Raw genomic sequence first — 25,226 nt, 5'->3', positions numbered from 1 at the left:
CTCCATCAGCCCAGTGAACTTACACTGATCTTCAACGGCGTATTCTACATCAATTCAGGACTAATCCCATTTTATCCTCCCTATTTTCCTGTAAATCCCACCCACCAACCCCCCACTATCCTCCAACCAATTAGTGGCCAATTAACCAACCATACTACACATCGCTGGAGTATGCGAGGAAACCAATTACCAACTCCACAGGACAAACATACAAACACAATTCTTCTATATGGACAGTAATTCAGAGCATAAACTTGGTAGACCAGATGCTTCCGGATGGAACTGCTGCACAAAATTCAGTTGCCATGGAGCTGAGAGAAAAAATGGAGAACAGTGGGATAGGCTGATTCTTTTGTGTGTGTGAGCACACATCCATGTAAGCAGACTGGTGAATCTGTGGGATTCATTGCTACAGATGGCCGTTGAGGCCAAGTCATTGGGTATTTTTAAAGTGGAGGTGATAAGTTCTTGATTAATAAGGGTGTCAAAGGTTACAGGAAGAAGACATCAGAATGGGGTTGAGAGGGATTAAAAAAATCAACCATGACCGAATGGTAGAGTGGACTTGATGGGCCAAATGGCCCAATTCTGCTCCCATGTCTAATGGTCTTATGGACTATTCAAGTCCCAAGCCATTTGAATGCAAATGTGTTGGATGCATCATACAGAAAAAGCTGTAATTAGTGATAAGACTAATTAGCATTGTAAACAAAGATTGAGATACAGATAATTAACTTGAAGTCTTGTGATTCCATGCAAGCAGACATGGAAGTCTGTGAATGGACTGCAGCCAAGCTAATTCCAAGCTCAAGGTCCAAGGTCTCATTAAATATTATAGTGCAGAGGACGAGTGAAAATTACAGCAAATTCTGAAATACATACTTGGGCAGTTAAACATATAAACCTATGTTGCTGTCAGAGATTAACTATATTATTTCACATGGAGCACTGTTTAGTAACTTCTCAAAAATAATTTTTAGAAATGAGAGAACTAAACAGAACAGGTATACTGTACAAACATCACAATAACATTATTCTTTGTTTAAATTAGGTGGTAAATAGTTTTTTGATGTCATGATTAGGGTCTGAAAACATCCCCTGCACTACAATACTACTATTATATATGCAGACACAGTGGATGTCCTCCTCCATTTTTGCCACCCTCAAAAAATTTAAAATAATTTTACTTTTTAAAAGTTTGTGATAATTAAGATTTTACTATTGTTTTAACTTTTAACTTTGTGTAGAAGTATGTTACAGTCTGTTAAAAATACACTTTCCACTTGCTTATTTTCTATGTGTAACAACTCTCCAATTTGACTGACTACTCATCTATGTGTGCAGAACATCAGAGACCTCCTTCAATTGATTGCTGACCAGTACATACCAAGAATCTTCCACGTTTTGTATAATTTTGAAGTCAGTGGTGAGCACCATTGCTTTGAAGCTGATCACAGAATCTCAAGCATTTAGATTGTAATACATAAATGGTTAAGAGTTATATAACAGCCAAAGCAATTCAGAAAGGTATAATCCACCTGGCATAAGATCCACTGCAAACTGCCTTTCCCTCCCTTCCATTGAATGTATCTGCAATCAGTTCAGTGACCCAAGGGCCACAAAAAATGAAGTAAAGTTAAATAGAAACATAGAAAACCTACAGCGCAATACATGACCTTCGGCCCACAAAGTTGTGCCGAACATGTCCCGACCTTAGAAATTACTAGGGTTACTAATTAATAGGCCCTCTATTTTTCTAAGCTCCATGTACCTTAAAAGACCCTATCATATCCACCTCCACCACCGCTGCCGACAGCCTATTCCACGCACTCACCACTCTGAGTAAAAAACTTACCCGACATCTCCTCTGTACCTACTCCCAAGCACCTTAAACCTATGCTCTCTTGTGGCAGCCATTTCAGCCTTGGGAAAAAGCCTCTGACTATCCACACGACCAGTGCCTCTCATCATCTTATACACCTCTATCAGGTCACCTCTCATCCTCCGTCGCTCCAAGGAGAAAAGGCTGAGTTTACTCAACCTGTTTTCATAAGGCATGCTCCCCAATCCAGCTAACATCCTTGTAAATCTCCTCTGCAGCCTTTCTATGGTTTCCAAATCCTTCCTGTAGTGAGGCGACCAGAACTGAGCACTGTACACCAAGTGGGGTCTGACCAGGGTCCTATTCAGCTGCAACATTACCTCTCGGCTCCTAAATTCAATTCCACGATTGGTGAAGGCCAATACACTGTATGCTAGAAGCAATGTTAGAAGAAACAAAAATAAAATTAAAATGAACAAAACTTCTGGAACTTTGGCTACCTTCCAGCTCAGGAAACATGAATATGACTGAATGTTGATGATTCTTGTTAGATTTATTTTATATTTGGGTGAGAAACAGGGCTGAATGTACCACAACATATGGAGTCGTAAAGTGAAAACTTGGCAACAATAAAAACTAAAGTTATTTGTCAGGTGTATTATAACCTTTAGCTGTTTAAATCTCCAAGGATGAAAAAGGAATAAATACAATACAGTTGCATGAGTTAACTGGTTGGATTTTTACAACAATCATGATCACGTATTTATAGCAGGTTTTCACCTCCAGATTGGCATGTTTGGAAAATAAATTAAAAATCCTCAATTATTATGGCAGTTCTGAATTCATGCGCCCTGAATTTAAAATCCAGGCCTTTGGATTACTAGCCTGTTCATAAAACTGAACTACTGTTTCCTGTATTACCTTCTCATATGAACCCACCAAAGATAGAATAAACATACTGCATCAATACTATGTAATAGGGACATCCAAAACTATGGAAATATATCTGCTTTAATGAGTTGAAGCTATTGCCAAATCAGAATTGTAAAATGTACTCATGCAGTTGAACTTACAAGTAACATCATTCCAAGTACTCTGTTCCTGCACTGTGTCCAACAGTAAAACAAAAACGTAATCTAACAAGTCTTAAATTTTGTGTAACTAAATTTCTCCATAGGAAACACTTTTCTACCACCACAGAATAGATAGATAGATAGATAGATACTTTATTCATCCCCATGGGGAAATTCAACATTTTTTCCAATGTCCCATACACTTGTTGTAGCAAAACTAATTACATACAATACTTAACTCAGTAAAAATATGATATGCATCTAAATCACTCTCTCAAAAAGCATTAATAATAGCTTTTAAAAAGTTCTTAAGTCCTGGCAGTTGAATTGTAAAGCCTAATGGCATTGGGGAGTATTGACCTCTTCATCCTGTCTGAGGAGCATTGCATCGATAGCAACCTGTCGCTGAAACTGCTTCTCTGTCTCTGGATGGTGCTATGTAGAGGATGTTCAGGGTTTTCCATAATTGACCGTAGCCTACTCAGCGCCCTTCGCTCAGCTACCGATGTTATACTCTCCAGTACTTTGCCCACGACAGAGCCCGCCTTCCTTACCAGCTTATTAAGACGTGAGGCGTCCCTCTTCTTAATGCTGCCTCCCCAACACGCCACCACAAAGAAGAGGGCGCTCTCCACAACTGACCTATAGAACATCTTCAGCATCTCACTACAGACATTGAATGACGCCAACCTTCAAAGGAAGTACAGTCGACTCTGTGCCTTCCTGCACAAGGTATCTGTGTTGGCAGTCCAGTCTAGCTTCTCATCTAACTGTACTCCCAGATACTTGTAGGTCTTAACCTGCTCCACACATTCTCCATTAATGATCACTGGCTCCATATGAGGCCTAGATCTCCTAAAGTCCACCACCATCTCCTTGGTCTTGGTGATATTGAGACGCAAGTAGTTTGAGTTGCACCATATCACAAAGTCCTGTATCAGTTTCCTATACTCCTCCTCCTGTCCATTCCTGACACACCCCACTATGGCCGTGTCGTCAGCGAACTTCTGCACATGGCAGGACTCCGAGTTATACTGTAAGTCTGATGTGTACAGGGTGAACAGGACCGGAGAGAGCACGGTCCCCTGCGGCGCTCCTGTGCTGCTGACCACCGTGTCAGACCTACAGTCTCCCAACCGCACATACTGAGGTCTATCTGTCAAGTAGTCCACTATCCAATCCGTCTACTCCCATCTCCGTTAGTTTGTGCCTTAAGATCTTGGGCTGGATGGTGTTAAAGGCACTAGAGAAGTCCAGGAATGTAATCCTCACAGCACCACTGACCCCATCTAGGTGAGAGAGTACTCCATTTCTTCAGAAAGCTATTATTTAAGTCCACAACCACCCAAAGTGATAACTGATCTTTAAGTGTAGGGTAAAGTTATTGGTGGAAGTATACATAATTCACAACCACTGACATTGAGTTAGGATTCACTTTTAGAGGTTGGTCTGACGTGATGACATAATTACATATTTGTTACCACAGTTTGTTTTCAATGTTTGGAGTACAATAAATGAGTTGTTATGGTTTTTCTTAAACATAAAACACCTCCACCATTTTCATTTGCAAAATCCTACATTGGTGACCCTGATGCTCCAGGACGACTCCAGAGTTAGTGAACATGTCGGACAATGCAGTTACTTTGAAACAGTCGGAGTTTTGGGAGCAAAATACCGTTGCTTGGTTTGTACAAGCTGAGGCCCAATTCACACTGCAAGAAACCTCCACTGACGACACCAAATATTTCTATGTGGTAGTGTTGCACAGCAATTCCATGGCTTTGAGAATGATGAGTCTACTAGAACACCTGCCTGAACATGAGAAATACCAATTGCTGAAAACCCACCTTTTACAGACTTTTGGACTATGTATCGGAGTCTGAGTGTGACAAACAGTTGCTCTCCTTGCCTGGCCTTGGTGATGCTAAGCTGTTGGAGCAAATGGATCACTTACTGTCTCTCCTGGGAAATCACCATTCTTGTTTTATTTTTAATGAATTCTTCATGCTGTGAATGCCTGGTCAAGTTCCCACTGCCCTCGCTAATGCACCCATGAAAGACTATAGGGAGCTTGCTAAAATAGCTGATAGTCTCCACTTAGCCAGGCAGCAATGCAAAATTCTTTCTCCTTTCCCTACCTCAATAAGCCTGGTCAGCAAGGTCCCCAACATGAGAATGCCTGTGGCTCCTAAACAGATGAGATCAGGCCTGTGTGTTTACCATGCTTACTTTTGTACGAACACGAGGGAGTGCTGACCGCCTTGCAGCTTTGACAGTACCAGCACATTTGGACATCAGAGGTCTGTGAACACCATGGGTTCCAGCTGCCAGGGCCATCTAATGTTCATTACGGACACCCATTCAGAACATGTTTCTTGTGTGACACAGGTGTTCAAATGAGTGTGCTGCTAGCTGGAGGTCACCAAAGGCAGCAGGATGGAGACTTACTGAACACAACGGGTGACGTTCTGCTTCAGTGGGCAATGCTACACATGGGACTTCATCCTGGCTAGAGTGGCTACACCTCTGCTTGGTGTAGATTTCCTGTATGCCCAAGGACTATTAGTCGATCTTAAGAACTGACAGCTTGTCGATGTCAAGGACTTTGGGTCTTTACCCTGCTCCCCAATAAGTTCCCCAGAACAAATCTGTCAAGCGCATGTACCACAACACGTGAGTTTACTCAACTGCTAGGCAAACTCCCAAACCTCACCAACCCCATATTTTACACTACAGACACAAAACAAGGAGTCCAGCACCACATTTCTATAATTGGCCACCTAGTCCACGCCCGCATGCGTAGACTAGATCCAGAAAAGCTGGCAACCACAAAGGCTGGTTTGCCAACATGGAAAGAATTGGCATTGTATGCTGGTTGAACTGCCCCTAGGCTTCTCTTCTCCATATGGACCCTAACTCTAATAATGTTTGCCACCGATGTGGCGATTACCAACGCTCCTCTCTCATGTCTCTGTAATTCCCTTTACTCGTCTGTAATAGAATCAGAATCAGGTTTATTATCACTGGCATTTGACGTGAGATTTGTTAACTTTGCAGCAGCAGTTCAATGCAATACATTATCTAGCAGAGAGAAAAGAAAATAAAACATAATAAACAAGTAAATCAATTATGTATATTGAATAGATTAAAAAAATGTCCAAGAAAAGAAATACTGTATATTAAAAAAAGTGAGGTAGTGTCCAAAGCTTCAATGTCCATTTAGGAATCGGATGGCAGAGGGGAAGAAGCTGTTCCTGAATCACTGAGTGTGGGCCTTCAGGTTTCTGTACCTCCTACCCAATGGTAACCATGAGAAAAGTGCATGCCTGGGTGCTGAAGGTCCGTAATAATGGACGCTGCCTTTCTGACCCAGGCTGGAGATTTACAACCTTCTGCAGCTTCTTTTGGTCCAGACAGTGATGCAGCCTGTCAGAATGCTCTCCATGGTACAAATATAGAAGTTTTTGAGTCTATTTGTTGACATGCCAAATCTCTTCAAACTCTGAAAAAGTATAGCCACAGTCTTGCCTTCTTTATAACTACATTGATATGCTGGGACCAGGTTAGATCCTCAGAGATCAACAGCAAGGAACTTGCAGCTGCTCACTCTCTCCATTTCTGATCCCTCCATGAGGATTGGAATGTGTTCCTTCGTCTTACCCTTCCTGAAGTCCACAATCAGCTCTTTCGTCTTACTGATTGAGTGCCAGGTTGTTGCTGCAGCACCACTCCACTAGTTGGCATATCTCACTCATGTACACCCTCTCGTCACCACCTGAGATTCTACCAACAATGGTTGTATCGTCAGCAAATTTATAGATGGTATTTGAGCTATGTCTAGCCACACAGTCACGTGTATACAGAGAGTAGAGCAGTGAGCTAAGCACACACCCGAGGTGCACCAGTGTTGATTGTCAGTGAGGAGGATATGTTATCATCAACCTGCACAAACTGTGGTCTTCTGGTTAGGAAGTCAAGGATTCAATTGCAGAGGGAGGTACAGAGGCCCAGGTTCTGCAACTTCTCAATCAGGATTGTGGGAATGATAGTATTGTTCCTTTATTCAAGAAAGGGTAGGGATAGCCCAGGAAATTATACACCAGTGAGTCTTACTTCAATGGTTGTTAAGATGATGGAGAAGATCCTGAGAGGCAGGATTTATGAACATTTGGAGAGCCATAATATAATTAGGAATAGTCAGCATGGCTTTGTCAAAGGCAGGTCGTGCCTTATGAGCCTGACTGAATTTTTTGAGGATGTGACTAAGCACATTGATGAAGGTAGAGCCGTAGATGTAGTGTATATGGATTTTAGCAAGGCATTTGTTAAGGTAACCTAAGTAAGGCTTATTGAGAAAGTAAGAATACATGGGATCCAAGGGGACATAGCTTTGTTGATCCAGAACTGGCTTGCCCACAGAAGGCAAAGAGTGGTTATAAGCAATAGACAATAGGTGCAGAAGTAGACCATATGGCCCTTCGAGCCTGCACCGCCATTCTGAGATCATGGCTGATCATCTACTATCAATACCCGGTTCCTGCCTTGTCCCCATATCCCTTGATTCCCCTATCCATAAGATACCTATCTAGCTCCTTCTTGAAAGCATCCAGAGAATTGGCCTTCACTGCCTTCCGAGGCAGTGCATTCCACACCCTCACAACTCTCTGGGAGAAGAAGTTTTTCCTTAACTCTGTCCTAAATGACCTACCCCTTATTTTCAAACCATGCCCTCTGGTACTGGACTCTCCCAGCATCTGGAACATATTTCCTGCCTCTATCTTGTTCAATCCCTTAATAATCTTATAAGTTGCAATCAGATCCCCTCTCAATCTCCTTAATTCCAGCGTGTACAAGCCCAGTCTCTCTAACCTCTCTGCGTAAGACAGTCCGGACATCCCAGGAATTAACCTCGTCAATCTACGCTGCACTTCCTCTACAGCCAGGATGTCTTTCCCTAACCCTGGAGACCAAAACTGTACACAATACTCCAGGTGTGGTCTCACCAGGGCCCTGTACAAATGCAAAAGGATTTCCTTGCTCTTGTACTCAATTCCCTTTGTAATAAAGGCCAACATTCCATTAGCCTTCTTCACTGCCTGCTGCACTTGCTCATTCACCTTCAGTGACTGATGAACAAGGACTCCTAGATCTCTTTGTATTTCTCCCTTACCTAACTCTACACCGTACAGATAATAATCTGCCTTCCTGTTCTTACTCCCAAAGTGGATAACCTCACACTTATTCACAATAAACATCATCTGCCAAGTATCTGCCCACTCACTCAGCCTATCCAAGTCACCCTGAATTCTCCTAACATCCTCATCACGTCACACTGTCACCCAACTTAGTATCATCAGCAAACTTGCTGATGTTATTCTCAATGCCTTCATCTAAATCGTTGACGTAAATCGTAAACAGCTGTGGTCCCAATACCGAGCCCTGTGGCACCCCACTAGTCACCACCTGCCATTCCGAGAAACACCCATTCACCGCTACCCTTTGCTTTCTATCTGCCAACCAGCTTTCTATCCATGTCAATATCTTCTCCCCAATGCCATAAGCTCTGATTTTACCCACCAATCTCCTATGTGGGACCTTATCAAATGCCTTCTGAAAATCGAGGTACACTACATCCACTGGATCTCCCTTGTCTAACTTCCTGGTTACATCCTCGAAAAACTCCAATAGATTAGTCAAGCATGATTTGCCCTTGGTAAATCCATGCTGGCTCGGCCCAATCCTATCACTGCTATCTAGATATGCCACTATTTCATCTTTAATAATGAACTCTAGCATCTTCTCCACTACTGATGTTAGGCTGACAGGATGATAGTTCTCTGTTTTCTCCCTCCCTCCTTTCTTAAAAAGTGGGATAACATTAGCCATTCTCCAATCCTCAGGAACTGATCCTGAATCTAAGGAACATTGGAAAATGATTACCAATGCATCCGCAATTTCCGGGGCCACCTCCTTTAGTACACTAGGATGCAGACCATCTGGACCTGGGGATTTGTCAGCCTTCAGTCCCATCAGTCTACTCATCACTGTTTCCTTCCTAATGTCAATCTGTTTCATTTCCTCTGTTACCCTATGTCCTTGGCCCATCCATACATCTGGGAGATTGCTTGAGTCTTCCCTAGTGAAGACAGATCTAAAGTACTTATTAAGTTCTTCTGCCATTTCTCTGTTTCCCATAACAATTTCACCCAATTAATTCTTCAAGGGCCCAACATTGTTCTTAACTATCTTCTTTCTCTTCACATACCTAAAAAAGCTTTTGCTATCCTTTATATTCCTGGCTAGATTGCGTTCGTACCTCATTTTCTCCCCCATATTGCCTTTTTAGTTAAGTTCTGTTGTTCCTTAAAAATTTCCCAATCATCTGTCCTCCCACTCACCTTAGCTCTGTCATACTTCCTTTTTTTTAATGCTATGCAACCTCTGACTTCCTTTGTCAACCACTGTGGCCCCTTTCCCCCCTTTGAATCCTTACTTCTCCGGGGGAATGAACTGATTTTGCACCTTGTGCATTATTCCCAAGAATACCTGCCATTGCTGTTCCATTGTCTTTTCTGCTAGGATATCCGTCCAGTTAACTTTGGCCAGCTCCTCCCTCATGGCTCCATAGTTTCCCCTGTTCAACTGCAACACTGACACCTCCGATCTGCCCTTATCCTTCTCAAATTGCAGATAAAAACTTAGACGGGTTGAGTTGGGTCATATTCTGCCTGGAGGCCAGTGACCAGTGGTGTGCCTCAGGGATCTGTTCTGGGACCCCTACTCTTTGTGATTTTCATAAATGACCTGGATAAGGAAGTGGAGGAATGAGTTAGTAAATTTTCTAATGACACAAAGGTTGGGAATGTTGTGGATAGTGTGGAGGGATGTCAGAGGTTACACCGGGACATTGATAGGATGCAAAATTGGGCTGAGAACTGGCAGATGGAGATCAACCCAGATAAGTGTGAGGTGGTTCATTTTGGTAAGTCAAATATGATGGCAGAATATAGCATTAATGGTAAGACTCTTGGCAGTGTGGAGGATCAGAGGGATCTTGGGGTCTGAGTCCATAGGACACTGAAAGCTGCTAAGCAGGTTGACTCTGTGGTTAAGAAGGCATATGGTCTATTGGCCTTCATCAATCATTGGATTGAGCTTAAGAGGCGAGAGGTAATGTTGCAGATATATAGGACCTGGTCAGATCCCATTTGGAGTACTGCGCTCAATTCTGGTCGCTTCACTACAGAAGGACATGGAAACCATAGGAAGGGTGCAGAGGATACTTACAAGAATGTTGCCTGGATTATGAGAATAGGTTGAATGAACTCGGCCTTTTCTCCTTGGAGCGATGAAGGATGAGAGCTGACTTGATAGAGGTGTACAAAATATTGAGAGACTTTGATCGTGTGGATAGTCAGAGGCTTTTCCCCCAGGGCTGAAATGGCTAGCACGAGAGGGCATAGCTTTAAGGTGCTTGGAAGTAGGTACAGAGGAGATGTTGGGGTAAGGTTTTTTTTACGCAGAGAGTGGTGAGTGCATGGAATGGGATGCCGGCGGCGGCAGCGGAGCTGGAAACAATACTTTTAAGAGGTTTCTAGATGGCTACATGGAGCTTAGAAAACTAGAGGGCTGTGGGTAACGGCTAGGCAGTTCTAAGGTAAGGACATGTTTGGTACAGCTTTGTGGGCCGAAGGGCCTGTATTATGCTGTATGCTTTCTATGTATTAAATGCTGAGCTATAGTTGATGAACAGCATCCTGACATACAAGGTGTTTGTGTTGTCTCAGGGGTCTAAAGCCGTGTGGAGAGCCATCAAAATTGTGTCTGCCCCTATTTCTTTCCATTAATCCACTAGGTAAAGGTTTAATTTCAATTATCCGAGATAAACTAGCAGCCTTACGACGGGCCCCTGTGGATAAAATTAAAATGGCCTGGGAGGAGGATTTAAATATCTCCTCATCCGAGGAGAGCTGGGACTCAGTTCTCAAATCGGTTAACTCAACCTCCCTTTGTGCTCGCCATTGCCTCTTACAGTTTAAGATTGTTCATATGCCTAAATCTAAACTATCTCGATTCTACCCTGGCATTAGTCTGCTCTGTGATAAATGCAAGAGGGGCGTGGCCTCTCTCATCCATATGTACTGGTTCTGTCCTAGCTTGGAGAAATTCTGGAAAGATGTCTTCACTACATTATCGGGTATTCTGAATCAGCACCTAGAACCTAACCCCTTAATTGCTCTGTTCGGTTTTTGGGGCGAGACAGATTTATGTCTGGGTCCGACCAAATGCCGAATACTATCCTTTGCCTCTCTCCTGGCGAGACGCTTGATCCTCCTTAGATGGAGAGATGTTGCCCCGCCCACTCATGCGCAATGGCTTAACGACATTATGGCCTGCTTGGACCTCGAAAAAATTCATTATTCAGTTCTTAATTCGGATCTAAAGTTCCATAAGGTCTGGGGACCTGTTATCGAGTACTTTCATAACCTTCCTCTTGACTAGGGTTTTTTTTTCTTTTTTTTTCTCTTCTTTTCGGTCCCTTGCTTTCAGCTCCCTTTTTTTTTCTGGTAGTAGGCATTATTATCCTCTGTTGCTAAGTGTATTCACAGTCTGGGAGTTTGACTGTCCGGACTTATACTCTTTATACTGTGTGGTGGTTGGTCTGGAGTTGTTGTTGTTTTTTTCTTGTGTTGTGGGGCTTGGGGAGGACACTAAGCTCACTTGTCTTTAATTTAGGTGCTTTTTTGTTAAATTCTCTTCCTTTGTAGCATATTGTTATTGTATGCTTAATCTTGCACTGTATTAATGCTCCTCATTGGGATTTGGGGTTTTTAATTTTGTAAAATGTTTTGAAAAACTAATTTATAAAAAAAAAATTGTGTCTGCCGTTGACCTATTGTGGCGATAGGCAAATTACAATGGGTCCAGGTCCCTGCTGAGGCAGGAGTTCAGTCTAGTCATAACCAACCTCTCAAAGCATTTCATCACTGTAGATGTGAGTGCTACTGGGTGATAGTCATTAAGGCAGCCCACATTATTCTTCTTAGGCATTGGTATAATTGTTGGCTTTTTGAAGCAAGTGGGAACTATTTCCACCCATAGCAGTGAGAGGTTGAAAATGTCCTTGAATACTCCCACTAGTTTGTTGGCACAGGTTTTCACAGCCTTACCAGGTACTCCATCAGGATCTTCTACCTTGCGAGGGTTCACTCTCTTTAAAGACAGTCTAACATCCGCCTCTGAGACAGAGATCACAGGGTCATCAGGTGCAGCAGGGATCTTCACAGCTGAGGTTATGTTCTCCCTTTCAAAGCATGCATAGAAAGTGTTGAGTTCATCTGGTAGTGAGCATCGCTGTCATTCATACTATTGGGTTTCGCTCTGTAGGAACTAATGTATTTCAGACCCTGCCAAAGTTGCCGTGCATCTGATATTGCCTCCAAAATCATTCAAAATTGTCTCCTTGCGCTTGAAATAGTCCTCCACAAATCATACCTGGATTTCTGGTATACACCTGGGTTGCCAGACTTGAATGCCACAGATCTAGCCTTCAGCAGACGACGTACCTCCTGGTTCATCCACGGCTTTTGGTTTGGGAATGTACAGTATGTCTTTGTAGGCACACACTCATCCACACAGGTTTCAATGAAGTTGGTAACAACTGCAGCATACTCATCCAGTTTCGAAGATGAATCCCTGAATACAGTCCAGTCCACCGATTCAAAGCAGTCCTATAGGTGCTCCTGTGCTTCCCTTGTCCATACCTTCTTGGTCCTCACTGCTGGTACTGCAGTCTTCAGTCTCTGCTGATACTCAGGGAGTAGAAGTACAGCCAGGTGATCAGACTTCCCGAAGTGAGGGCATGGAATAGCACTGTAGGCATTCTTGATAGTGGTGTAGCCAATGGTCCAGTGTGTCATTTCCTCTGGTATTGCAAGTGATCTTTTGATGGTAGTTGCTTAGTGATTTTTTTCAGACTAGCCTGATTAAAATCTCCCAAAATGAAGGTGAAGGCGTTAGGGTGCGCTGTTTCATGCATGTTGATCCCATTACTCAGATCACCTAAAGTCTGTTTGACATTGGCCTGAGGTGGAACGTAAACTGCTACCAGAATGACCCCAGAAAACTCCCGTGGTAGGTAAAAAGGACAACACTTCACTGTTAGATATTCCAGGTCTGGTGAGCAGAATTGGGACAGCACTGATATATATGTGCACCAAGAACGGTTGACCATGAGGCACCTCCTATACTTCTGCTTTTGAGAAACTCTATAGATCTACCCTGATGGTGTGTAGTTAACCTGCCGATCTGATTCGCTGCATCTGGTACGGAAGGAGTTAACCAGAATTCTATGAAACAAAACACACACGCGGTCCTATTGTCCCTCTGATTCAGCACCCTGGTTCTGAGATCATCAATTTTGTTCACCAGAACCTGCATGTTTGCCAGCAAGATCATTGGTATAGGGAGTATAAAACTCCATTTCCTTAAACACACTTGTAATCCAGACCTATGCCCGCGCTTCCTCCGAGGTGTCCACCGTGGGCACTTCCAACCACAAATGGTGCTGTTTCCATCAGTTTTAAGCAGTGATAGTTTGTTTAAATGCACTAAGACATCTTTGTTGACTGTACTGACCTTGAAAGCAGTTGTGCTTTTTAGCTGTAACAGGCTGAAACAGGAATATTTAATTGTATCCATTGAGAGTATTGCTGCTACTTGAGTCGTGCCTAGGTGCCCCAGAAGTGAAGATATCCTGGTAATGATAATCTGACTTTAGCTTCTCTCCCTCAAACTGCAGGGTGAATTGTATCATATTATGATCACTGCATCCTGAGCGGTTCCTTTACCTCAATCTCACTAATCAATCTGGGTCATGAGACAACACCCAATTGCCTTAGCCCTAGTGAGCTCAATCACAAACTGCTCTAAAAACCATCTCAAAGACATTCTACAAATTCCCTCTCTTGGGATCTAGCGCCAATCTGATTTTCCCAATTTACCTGAATGAATATTACAACATTGCCTTTTTTATCTCCCATTGTAATTTGTATCCCACATCCTAGCCATTGTTCGGAGGCCTGCATATAATTCTCATCAGGGTCTTTTTAACCTTGCAGTTTCTGAACTCTACTCACAAGGATTCTGTATTTTCCAATCCTATGTCACCTTTCTAAGGATTTGATTTAATTTTTTACCAACAGAGGCACACCACACCCTCTGCCTACTTGCCTGTCCTTTTGTTACAATATGTATCCTTGGATGTTAAAGCTTTCAATTACAAACTTCTTTCGGACACATCTCAGTGATGCCTACAATGTCAGATTTGCCAATCTCTAACTGTGCTATGATTATCTGCCTTATTCTATATACAACATGCATTCGAATATAACTTCTTCAGTCCTGTATTTGTCACCATTTTTGATTTTGCCCCCATTACACTTCAACTTACCCCAGTGACTACAATTTTGCTCTATCATTATCATATTTTGCTCTAGAAAAGTCGCATCTATCATCAAAGATCCCCCACCACCTAGGCCATGCTCTTTTCTCACCAGGTAGAAGGTACAGGTGTCTCAAGGCTCACACCACCAGGTTCAAGAACAGTTACTACCCTTCAACCATCAGGCTCTTGAACAAGAGATAACTACACTCAATTAATAACTCTTTTACCTTGTTATTTCATGCTCATTATTTATTGCTATTTATATGTGCACTATTTGTTGTCCTGTTTACAGTTATTGTTCTATACATTTGCTAAGTATGCCCGCAGAAAAAGATTCTCTGGGTTGTATGTGGTGACATGTATGTACTCTGATAACACATTTTACTTTGACTTTGACTCATCTGCCTGTCCTTCCTCGCAGTCTCGCTATACCCTATATCTACTTGCCTACCAACTGCCTATTACTCATACTACTCATATTAATATAACATTACTCATACCTCAGCCCTATTACTCTAGTTCTCATCCCTCTGCCAAATTAGTTTAAATCATCCCAACAGCTCTAGCAAACCCAGGCACAAGGATATCCTCATAGCGATCTAGGTAACCAGAACAGGAGAATTATTTTTAAATTGATTTGGTGTCATCTGTAACATTAATACATTTCTAATTCTCTTGTCCAGTGACACAAGAAATAGGTTGCTGGAAATGAAAAAAGACAAAGCTATTTAGGTACACTACAAAAATGGCAGCACCGTATTTTCACAGTCAAAATCATTTTGATTAAGAAGACATTGTTTAGATTTAAGAATAAGCTGAGGGACAGCCTGATAGAAGTATATAAAATTAGAAAGGTGTAGATAGTCTTTATCCCAGAGTGAAAATGCCAAATAATGGACAGCATGGGTTTAAGGTAAGAAGGAGAAATTTTAAAAGAGGCAAGTCTTTTTATTTTAAATGCAGACAGTGGCAGATGGTGGAAACATATATGCCAGCAACCTTAAGAGGCACTTAGACATGAACTTCAAGGAATAGAGGGACTATGTGCAGGTAGATGGCATTAGTCACATCAACATCATTGTCTGTGAATATATTGTGGGGCAGAGGACTTATTCCTGTGCTGTACTGTCCCATGTTCTATGTCAAAATCAGCTAACCTGGTACTTTTTGTGACATTCCAGCAGATCATTATTAATGTAAGCCTGAAGGACTGTATCTCTTTGTTCTCCAGGTTGAGACTGTGTCAGCCGCTACAAGAGTAAAAACAAAATATTAAAATGATTTCTAATACTGTATCAAACTAATAGTATTTAATATATGAATACCAGTTATATTACTCTACCATTCTAATTCACTTTCAAATTGATAAACAATATACATTTAAAATCGGCAATAAATAAATCAAATAAAAACCTTTGCAATATCTGTGGAATGATTAATTTGAATTTTGGTAATGAAAAAAGCTAGATTAATCACAGGCTTTGCAAATATAAGTTATCAATTATTTATATAAAATGTGTCTTCTTTGCAACCTATATAGAGGTATACACATTTATAAGAGACAGAAATAGAGTACGTGGTAAGAATCATTCTCCATACACTTAAGATGAGAGGAAGGAATTTTAATGAGGAAATTTTGTTGTTTTCACAGAGTGGTTGATATCTGGAACTTTCTCTCAGAGGAGATGGTTGAGTCATTTTTGAAAAAAAAATTGGCGTGTATGTGGTGGGTCAAAGGGCTCATTTCTGTGCTGTACAACTCTGTGATATCTCCCTTCAGTCTTTTAATCTCAAGAAAGAGTAGATCCCATCTGAAAACATTCCTCATTTAGCAAACCTACTATCTGGAAGGAGTCCTGAACTCTAAATATTATTCTTGAAGCAGTCTCTCCACCAATATCTAGTTCTTAAAAGATGGAGAGCAGGAAAAGTGAGAGAAAGATATAATTATATAAAATGGATTATGAAATGAAATCATGTTTCAGAACTTGGTTTGCCATCAAGATTGAAAGCCTTGGAAAATGGTCATAACAGTTAATCTTAATAGGATGTTTACCAGCCTTTTGACCCAAGTAGAACAATCTTATCAATACCTCTCTAGTTCAGAAAAAAAGGAAGATAGGTAGAAAATTACACAAGTACACTTAACCTATGCTAACCCACTATTTGAATGCAGGAAAATCCACAAAGTTCAGGATCTGGCTGGCCAGATCATGTCTGTTACACCCCCTTTTCATTTGCTGGGCCATGGTTTCCCTGCACCTTTTCCATTCACTGGGGTCTCCATTTTTGTGCTCACTTTAAACATATCTCAGGCACTGCAATATTTATTATAGTAATACAGATCTTTTAAAAAATAAATTAAATGTACGTTGGTAGAAATAGCATCCAATTATCAGGAAACTATACCCGTACAGTACCACCTTAGTCTCATTTCTGACTGATTGTTAGAGTTTCACTGTAACAAGAAAAAGAGTAGCAGTAAAAGATAGAATTTATTATGGTCATTAGTAGGGGCACTGCCTTATTAATACTGATGATTTGAATTTGAATATACAGGGCAGAATTCTCACATTTTCAGATGACGCAAATCTTGAAGGGATAGTGAAATGTGAGTGGGAGAGCAACAGACTCCAAATGGATATAGACAGCTTGGTGAGGGGACAGGAAGATGGTCAACGAAATGTTGAGATATTTGAAGTATTACATTTTAATGGAATGAATGAGAAGAGGCAATATAAACAAGAAGGTATAACTACTTAAAATAAACAAGAGCAGACATTGTGAAATTGTTGAATTTCCCCATGGGGATGAATAAAGTATCTATCTATCTATCTATCAGAGGATATACGTATGTAGTTCTTTCATTTTTTAAACAGTTTTCTCAATTTGTCCACCATGTTCAGAGGGATTCTAGACACTATAGAGGCATAATGTACAGAGCAAGGAAGTCAATAATAACTCTTTATAAAACAAAGGTTCATTCACATCTAGGGATTTGTGTTGAATTCTGGACTGCATACTTAAGAAAAGATGTAAAAGTTTTGGAGTATATGCAAGAGAAATTTACTACGGTTAATCCAGAGTTGGCATTCATTAGTTACATGGATAGAGTGGAGAAACAGTAGTTGTTCTCCTTAGATACGTGGATGTTGCGAGTAACTCTGATCAAGGTACTTGAATAATAGAATCAGACAAAATAGCTGGACAGAAACAGTTCCATTAGTAGAAGGATGAAGAAAGAGGAGAGATGGAAATAAGGTGATTGACAGAGGAACCAGAAATAAATGACATGAGCAGTTTTTCTTTTAAATTACATAGTACATGGTTTGTACCTAGAAAGCCCTGCATTATTGAGGGTTTTATTTATAGCATTCAAGAAGTAACTGAACAAGATTCTGAACTTAGTAAAAACTTTTGCATAGAGGAGCGATTAGCTGGATTGCTCTGACATGAGGTAATATGGACTCAATAGTCAGTTCTATGCTAGAGCAATTCAGCTAATCTTCTCAGATGGTACGATTCTACAATATGATGCCTCATCACATTATGTCCCTCAATATCTCAGTGGGTCTACGATGTGGTGTACATGCCTTGAAAGAGCCATGATAGTCACAGCCTCACAGGGAGAAGATATTACCCAGCTGCGATTAAATGTCCATTTTCCAGTAAGACTAAAAATGCAGGAAAATTACGATGGAAACACGAAGCTTTCTGGTGATATAAAAGAGTGATATAAAAGAATTTGAAGTATAGCCTTTAAGATGGTAAGCACAAATTAACCATTGCAGTTTTTCAGAACTTTTAACAGTTGTACATATTGGACTGGATTATAAACATTCACAATTCAAAACATGAAAACAATCCATCATTACACATGCCTCAAACAGCAAGAACATCAAAATTAAGTGCAACTAAAAAATGAAACTACATTTCATACCCAACGGAGTGCTTGCAGAAGAAGTGCCTTAAGTCGATCATTTCCACAAATTAAATCATTCTTCAACTTTTCATAATCAAGAGATGCTAATAAAGGTACATCATTAGAATTCCTAGAGATTTCAAACATTCATTAGAAACAATATTATTAGAAGCAATAAACTTCCAGTCTTATCACACTTCAGGGTACTAACAGAAAATTTAACCAATTTACTTTGAGAAAATAGAATATAAAATTGATTAAATAAGAGCAAATGAAAATGGCTTAATTTCATTCGTAATTTGCAATGCTGATTTGGTAATTCAAATGATTCAGAAAACAAGACAATCACAAGTTTTTACCCCCAAAGTTATTGTTGACAAAGCAGTGGAAATATTAACAGTGACAATCTCTTAGAATAACTTCATTAGAAATATTTGCAGCTTTTGTACTTCAGTAAGAATATACAACAATTATATATACAGTGGATTCTGGTTAATTGGGACACATTAGGACCACTACATTTTGGCCCAAACAGCTGAAGTTTCATGGAAATAGTTAAAAAGGTATAAAAAAGGCAAACTACCATTTAACAGAGTAACAAATTATGTATTTAAATGAAATACATAACAAATGAGAACATTATCAATCCCACTGGTGGTTGTCTGTAGTATCTGATGATGATAGGAACCTGTGTGGAAGATATTTTAAACTGGAAAAGCTACTGCATTGGGACCGTTCCGGTATCTTGACCTCACAAGTCTGGATCCATAGTTCAAGTAGTCACTACATCTGGGATTTTCCTTGGTTGCAGTAGATAACCGTGACTTCTTCTGTGCCTCATTATGCCCTTTGCTGCCCACGGAGCATTACAGAAGAGCCTTCCTGGTTGTTGGATCTTACTGAAGATCTCATCAACCCTCCGCTAGAGCAGACTTAGAATGCTAAGATGGGCATATTGCTATTTCACCAACGTACGAGACCCACTGGCTACAATCACCTGGGTTTAGCCCGCCTGTCGAACAGCTACTTGGAGCCATAGGTGAAAGCTGAGCGTTCAACGGAGACCAAAGGTTACATTTAAGACAATTGTCGATACCTTCAATTTCTTCACAGTTCCTAACTTGTTGAAGTAGTGAAATGCTTCATTTTCACTCCCGCCCATTTCTGACATTTCCAAACCTAAATGTTTGAAACTACAGTGAGCAAAACTGTTATGAATTGCCTTACTGCATATTTCTCACTATCAGTGACAATAATTAGAAACTGTTTGGCCACAGGCACCTGTCCGAAAGAATGAAGGGAATCTCAGCTATTTTCTTGATTACTTTTTGTTCTTTAAAATTTGTAAATAAAGTGGTTGCCCTGATAACCAATGGCCCAATTAACTCGAATCTACTACACACACACACACGCAAATAAAAATCATTGCACAATATATTTAAAAAGAAACATTAAATGTGTTCTTAAAATTAATGTTGAACAATTGCTTTTAGAAGGTCCTCTCTGATAGGCTTATCCTAAGGCTTAAACCTAAGATGGCTATGAATATCTGTGAGAAAAGTACACATGCCATATAATCGGCTAGATATTCAACAGAGAAGTATGAAGTATGAAATAGGGACATGCCCATCTGTGTTGTTGAAAATCAACTTAACCTGCAGTAGAGTAATTATGGGCACCCATCTGGGTGTCTCAGTATGGAAAATGTGTCTCCTAGCTTCTCAACAGGATTTTCATTTCCCTCTAAGTGCTTTATTTCTAGAATAAAACTGTCCAAATGACTCAAAAATTTCAGCTGCAATAAAATTTTCAGTCTTGGTAGTTTGAAAGCTTTCCCCAGAGTTTTACTAATTTTTCTTTCTCTGAAACTATGCTTTTAAAGAAACAAACACAAATTGTATTATTTGACCTCATCAAGATCTATGATTTCCTGAGATTTAAAATAAAGTTTCACATATGTTGATTGCTTACCTAAAAAGTGTCAAGGTCATGGTGACTGTCATTGTCAATTATCATTTAACATTCACTTCAATGCAGTACAGTTGACTGTACCGCAAACTTTTAGTTGACAAGTTAAATCAAGGTCCTGTGTGCTTTCAGATGACTGAAAAAAGTTGCACAGTTCTGTGTGACGAAGGGCTCTCCTGGATTGCTGATCAACATTGCTCAACCAATATCAGTAGAACAGATAATTTATTTATGTGTCTTATTTCCATTATTGAGACAAATGTCTTTTATATTTTACAGTGACTAAGATTCCTACAGTTATTCCCTTGAATAAGATATGCAAGTACTTAATTTTCCATCTGAAAACTAAAATATTCTGATAGTAATAAATAGAAGTCTTGCTTTGGAAAAGTTCCTCAATGTACAAATGTATTTAAATATTCAAAATATCGTAATTTCAGCCAGAAAGTTAGCAAACTATGATGCATAGTTAGTGAGAAAACAAATAAGGTTACCCTCTTCCTTTATTTTTTACATTATTTATTTCATTAAATAAAAAAATAATCAATGCTGTTGACCAGTTTTCTATTGGGACAAATATTTGTTTTACAGTTAGAAATTATGCTTCATAAACTTCTTTCTTTTATTTTAGTACTAAAATCAGTTAACCAACCAAGGCTAAGCTGTATAATGTTGCATTAGTGGTTCCAGCAGACAGTTCATTCATGTTCCCTATCAAAGACCACTGCTCTAAGTAACTTCTTACTAAGTAATATGGAGATTGAAGAGAAACTCTAGGAATTAAAGTTTGGTAATTCAATTGGCACTGCTCTGCTTGTCTTTGGAAAACAAGCATATTGAAATGAAACAAGAATTCAATTAGTCCAATCAAGTAAGTAGAAAGTTTGGATAAATGTTGCTACACTTTGCTTGAGAATAAATAAAGGCAAGTTGACTGAAATGTGTAAATGGTTCAAAGGATTTAATAAAGTCCTTGCAAAACAATTTTCCCTAAAAGGTACAATCAGGAATAAAGATCTTAAAAGTGGACTATTTAAGATGGATATTAAGGGAGAGGAATCAATAATTTTCTCCTGGATGAGAGGTTTGAATAGATAAAGTTTTTAAGACAGAGAGAAGTCGATTTGCAGGTGTCTACCTGGTATGTTGATTTAGTTTCTGTCTCCACAGATGCTTTTGTTCTTATGATCTGTGTATTTATTTAATATCTAACATCAGCAGTAATTTACTTTTAGTCAGATTTTCATTAGCTAGCAGCAAAAAAATACATAGAACTAGGCAGACAATTGGAGTTATGGCTAAGATCAACCATAATCTAAGTGGTGGCTTTCTACTTCTAATGAAAGTACTTACCTTAGTCTTTGGAACTTGCAATTTAAAGTACCAGTCATTTCACAGAAGGATCCTGACTATCAGCTTCAGTTCAGCTCAGCCATTAAGACCATAAGACTTGGGAGCAGAATCAGGACATTCAGCCCATTGAGCCTGCTCTGCCAATCCGTTATGGCTGATCACAGATTCCACTCAACCCCACACACCTGCCTTCTCGCCATATCCTCTGATGCCTTGACCGAACAGGAAACGATCAACTTCTGCCTTAAATATACGCATGGACTTGGCCTCTGCCACAGTCCATGAATTTACTACTCGCTGGCTAAAAAAAAATTCCTCCTTATCTCTGATCTAATGGGTCACCCCTCAGTTTTGAGGCTGTGTCCTTGTTGTGATGGAAAATAACTGGTTCTTTGAGTCTCAACAGTACAGGCCTGGACACACACAGTTTTAATAATAAGGAATTTATTTACAAGGGGAAGTCGGGTCAACACAAGCAACTACAATACACAGGAAGCGGTGTGGGGAAGGGTACGGTTACACAAACAAAGAACAAGGGAAAAGCACTACAACAGCTATCCCCCTTGACCTTGGATAGCTGCGGCTCCCTTACCAGGACAAACGATTGACCTTCCCAAGCATAAATCAATGCACTTTCCTCCAATGTGGTGGTCTGTAAGAGAGGGCTAGCCAAGAGCAAGTCTCACCTTTTAAAGCATGGGGCTGGGCGAGATAATCCAATTAAGGTGACCAATAATTTAGGTGTGCATTGATTAGTTGGGAGGGACCAAATGTTGATTGGCATGTGGTGTGTCCTCCGACCAGCCAGGTGGCAGTGCATCTGTCACGTGGCCTGTATCTCTGGATACAGTCCTCCAGTTCTGGATACCCCTACCATAGGAAACATCCTCTCCGCATCCACCTTATCTAGTCCTTCCAACATTCAGTAGATTTCAATGAGATCCCCCCACATTCTTCTAAATTCCAGTGAATACAGGCCCAAACTGTCAAACACTCCTCATATATCAATCCCTTCATTCCCGGAATCAACCTCGTGAACCTACTCTGGACTCTCTCCAATGACACGACATCCTTTCAGAGATATGGGGCCCAAAACTGTTGACTTTAAGTGCGATCTGACTAGTGTCTTTAAAAGGCTCAGCATTATTTCCTTGCTTTTATATTCTATTCCCCTTGAAATAAATGCCAACATTTCATTTGCCTTCTTTACCACAGACTTAACCTGTAAGTCAACCTTCTGGGAGTGTTGCACGAGGACTTCTAAATCCCTCTGCACCTCTGATGTTTGAACCTTCTCCCCATTTAGATAATAGTTTGCACTATTATTCCTTTTACCAAAAAGCATTATCATACATTTCCCAACACTGAATTCCATCTGCCACTCTTTTGCCCATTCTTCCAATTTGTCTAAGTCCTACTGCAATCGTGTTGCTTCCTCAGCACTACCTACCCATCCATCTATCTTCATATCATCTGCAAATTTTGCCACAAACCCAACAATCCCATTATCTAAATCACTGACAAACAATGTGAAAAGTAGTGGTCCCAATACTGACCTCTGAGAGACACCATTAGTCATTGGCAGCCAACTAGAAAAGTCCCCTTTTATTCCCACTCACTGCCTCCTGCCTGTCAGCCATTCTGCTATCCATGCCAGTATCTTTCCTGTTAAGATAGGATTTTATCTTGTTAAGCAGCCTCATGTGTAGCACCTTATCAAATGCCTCTGAAAATCCAAGCAAATGACATCCACTGCCTCTCCTTTGTCTGTCCTACTTGTCAGTTCCTCAAAGAACTCTAACAAATTTGTTAGCAAGATATCCCTTTACAGAAACCATACTGACTTTGACTTATTTTATCATTAGTCTCCAAGTACCTTGAAGCCTCATCCTTAATAATAGACTTCAACACTTTCCCAACCACTGAGGTTAGGCTAACTGCCTATAATTTCCTCTCTTTTGTCTTCCTCCCTTCTTAAAGAATGGAGTGACATTTACAATCTTCCAGCCTCCAGGACCATGCCAGAATCAAGAGATTCTTGAAAGATCATGACCAATGTATCTGTTATCTCTTCAGCAACTTCTTTCAGGACTTTGGGATGTAGTCCATATGGTCCAAGTGACTTATCCACCTTAAGAACTTTGAGTTTGCCTAGCATTTTCTCTTTTGTAATAGCAATGGCACTCACTCCTGCTCCTTGACACTCACAGACCTCTGGCACATTGCTAGTGTCTTTCACAGTGAAGACAGATGCAAAATACCCAATAAGTTCATTTACCATCTCTCTGTCCCCCATTACTACCTTGCCAGCATCATTTTCCAACAGTCCAATATCAACTCTCAACTCCCCTTTACTCTTCATATAACTGGAAAAAAAAACTTTTGGTATCCTGCTTTATATTATCGGCTAGTCTGCCCTCATATTTCATCTTTTCCCTTCTTATAGCTTTTTTAGTTGCCTTTTGTTGGATTTTAAAAGCTTCCCAATCATCCAACTTCCTACTCACTTTTGCTACCTTATATGCCCTTTCCTTGGCCTTTATGCTGTCCTTAAATTCTTCCTCTCTGGGACATGTCCGTTCTGTGCCTTGTGAACTATTCCCAGAAACTTCAGCCATCTCTGCTCTGCCATCATCCCCTCCTCCAATCCACCTGAGCAAGCTCCTCTCTCATGCCTCTGTAATTCCCTTTATTCCATTGCAATTCATAAAAGTTATGCTTCTCCCTCTCAACTTGCAGTATGAATTCAATCATATTATGATTACTGCTGATCCCTTTACGTTAAGCTCCCTGATAAGATCTGGGTTACTACACAGTACCCAATCTAAGATAGCCTTTCCAGAGCAGGCTCAAGCACAAGCTGCTCTAAAAACCTATCTTGTAGGCATTCCACAAATTCCCTCATGGATTCATGCCATACTCCAGATCCTGGACCACACAAATTAAAATAAAACTTCATTGAAGTACTGGTGGGGGTGAGGTAGCGGAATAAAGCCTCATTGCCAGAGATGCAAACTTTACAACTGAACTTTAAATAAAGGTTCCATACACCTTCATGTGCAATGCAAAGCAGTGCACAGAACTATGTGAAGAACATCTGAACGTTTTTCCTGAGTCCACTGTCCAGCATGCAAGGCTGATTGGTCAGGCTTGGCCGTGGATGTTGCATTCCAGATGTCTATGTGATACGCAAGCCAGGGCAGTATGATATGGAGAGCAAGTTGTTGCCAATTCGGCAGGCTCCCCCTCTCCACGTAGCTGGTGAATCCAAACGAACAGCAGAGACTAATAGAGTTTGGTACCAGCAGCGTTGCAGGAGTTGCCAGTTAGCATTCACCTCAATGTAGGACTGTTTTAGGGACTCCAGTTCCAAATTGTTCCTTGGGGATTACTCCCAGAGCACCTTCTGGATTATCTTACCAGGAGGGACTTGCCAACTGTCTAACTAAAATCCATGTGGACAACATCCACTGCTCTACCTTTATTAATTACCATTGTCATCCTTTCAAAAAAATACGATCGAGTTTGTCAGAAATGACCTGCCTTACTTAAAGCATTTGGAAAAACAAGCCAAGTTTTACCAAGTGGCATATACTCTGTCATTAAGAATCCTTTCCAATAGCTTCCATACCACTGATGTGA

The 25,226-nt window shown here is 40.5% G+C and overlaps 1 protein-coding gene across 7 annotated transcripts in view; it reads right to left on the bottom strand.

Moving 5' to 3' along the window:
- The window catches only part of armc9 (armadillo repeat containing 9), a 113,304-nt gene that overhangs the window by 38,498 nt on the left and 49,580 nt on the right, over positions 1 to 25,226 (bottom strand). For all 7 annotated transcript variants that reach the window (XR_012098376.1, XM_073041192.1, XM_073041194.1 and 4 more), the window contains 2 exons: positions 18,282 to 18,393; positions 15,499 to 15,591 (listed from right to left, as the gene is read on the bottom strand). Coding sequence is in view for 6 of the 7 variants with exons in the window: in XM_073041192.1 (XP_072897293.1) it covers positions 15,499 to 15,591; positions 18,282 to 18,393 (205 nt within the window). In the remaining variant the exon portion in view is untranslated. The remainder of the gene's footprint in view (positions 1 to 15,498; positions 15,592 to 18,281; positions 18,394 to 25,226) is intronic.

The sequence above is a fragment of the Hemitrygon akajei genome, chromosome 3 (assembly GCF_048418815.1).
Source record: "Hemitrygon akajei chromosome 3, sHemAka1.3, whole genome shotgun sequence".
NCBI lineage: Eukaryota > Metazoa > Chordata > Chondrichthyes > Myliobatiformes > Dasyatidae > Hemitrygon > Hemitrygon akajei.
This window is presented reverse-complemented; position numbering and strand designations above follow the sequence as displayed.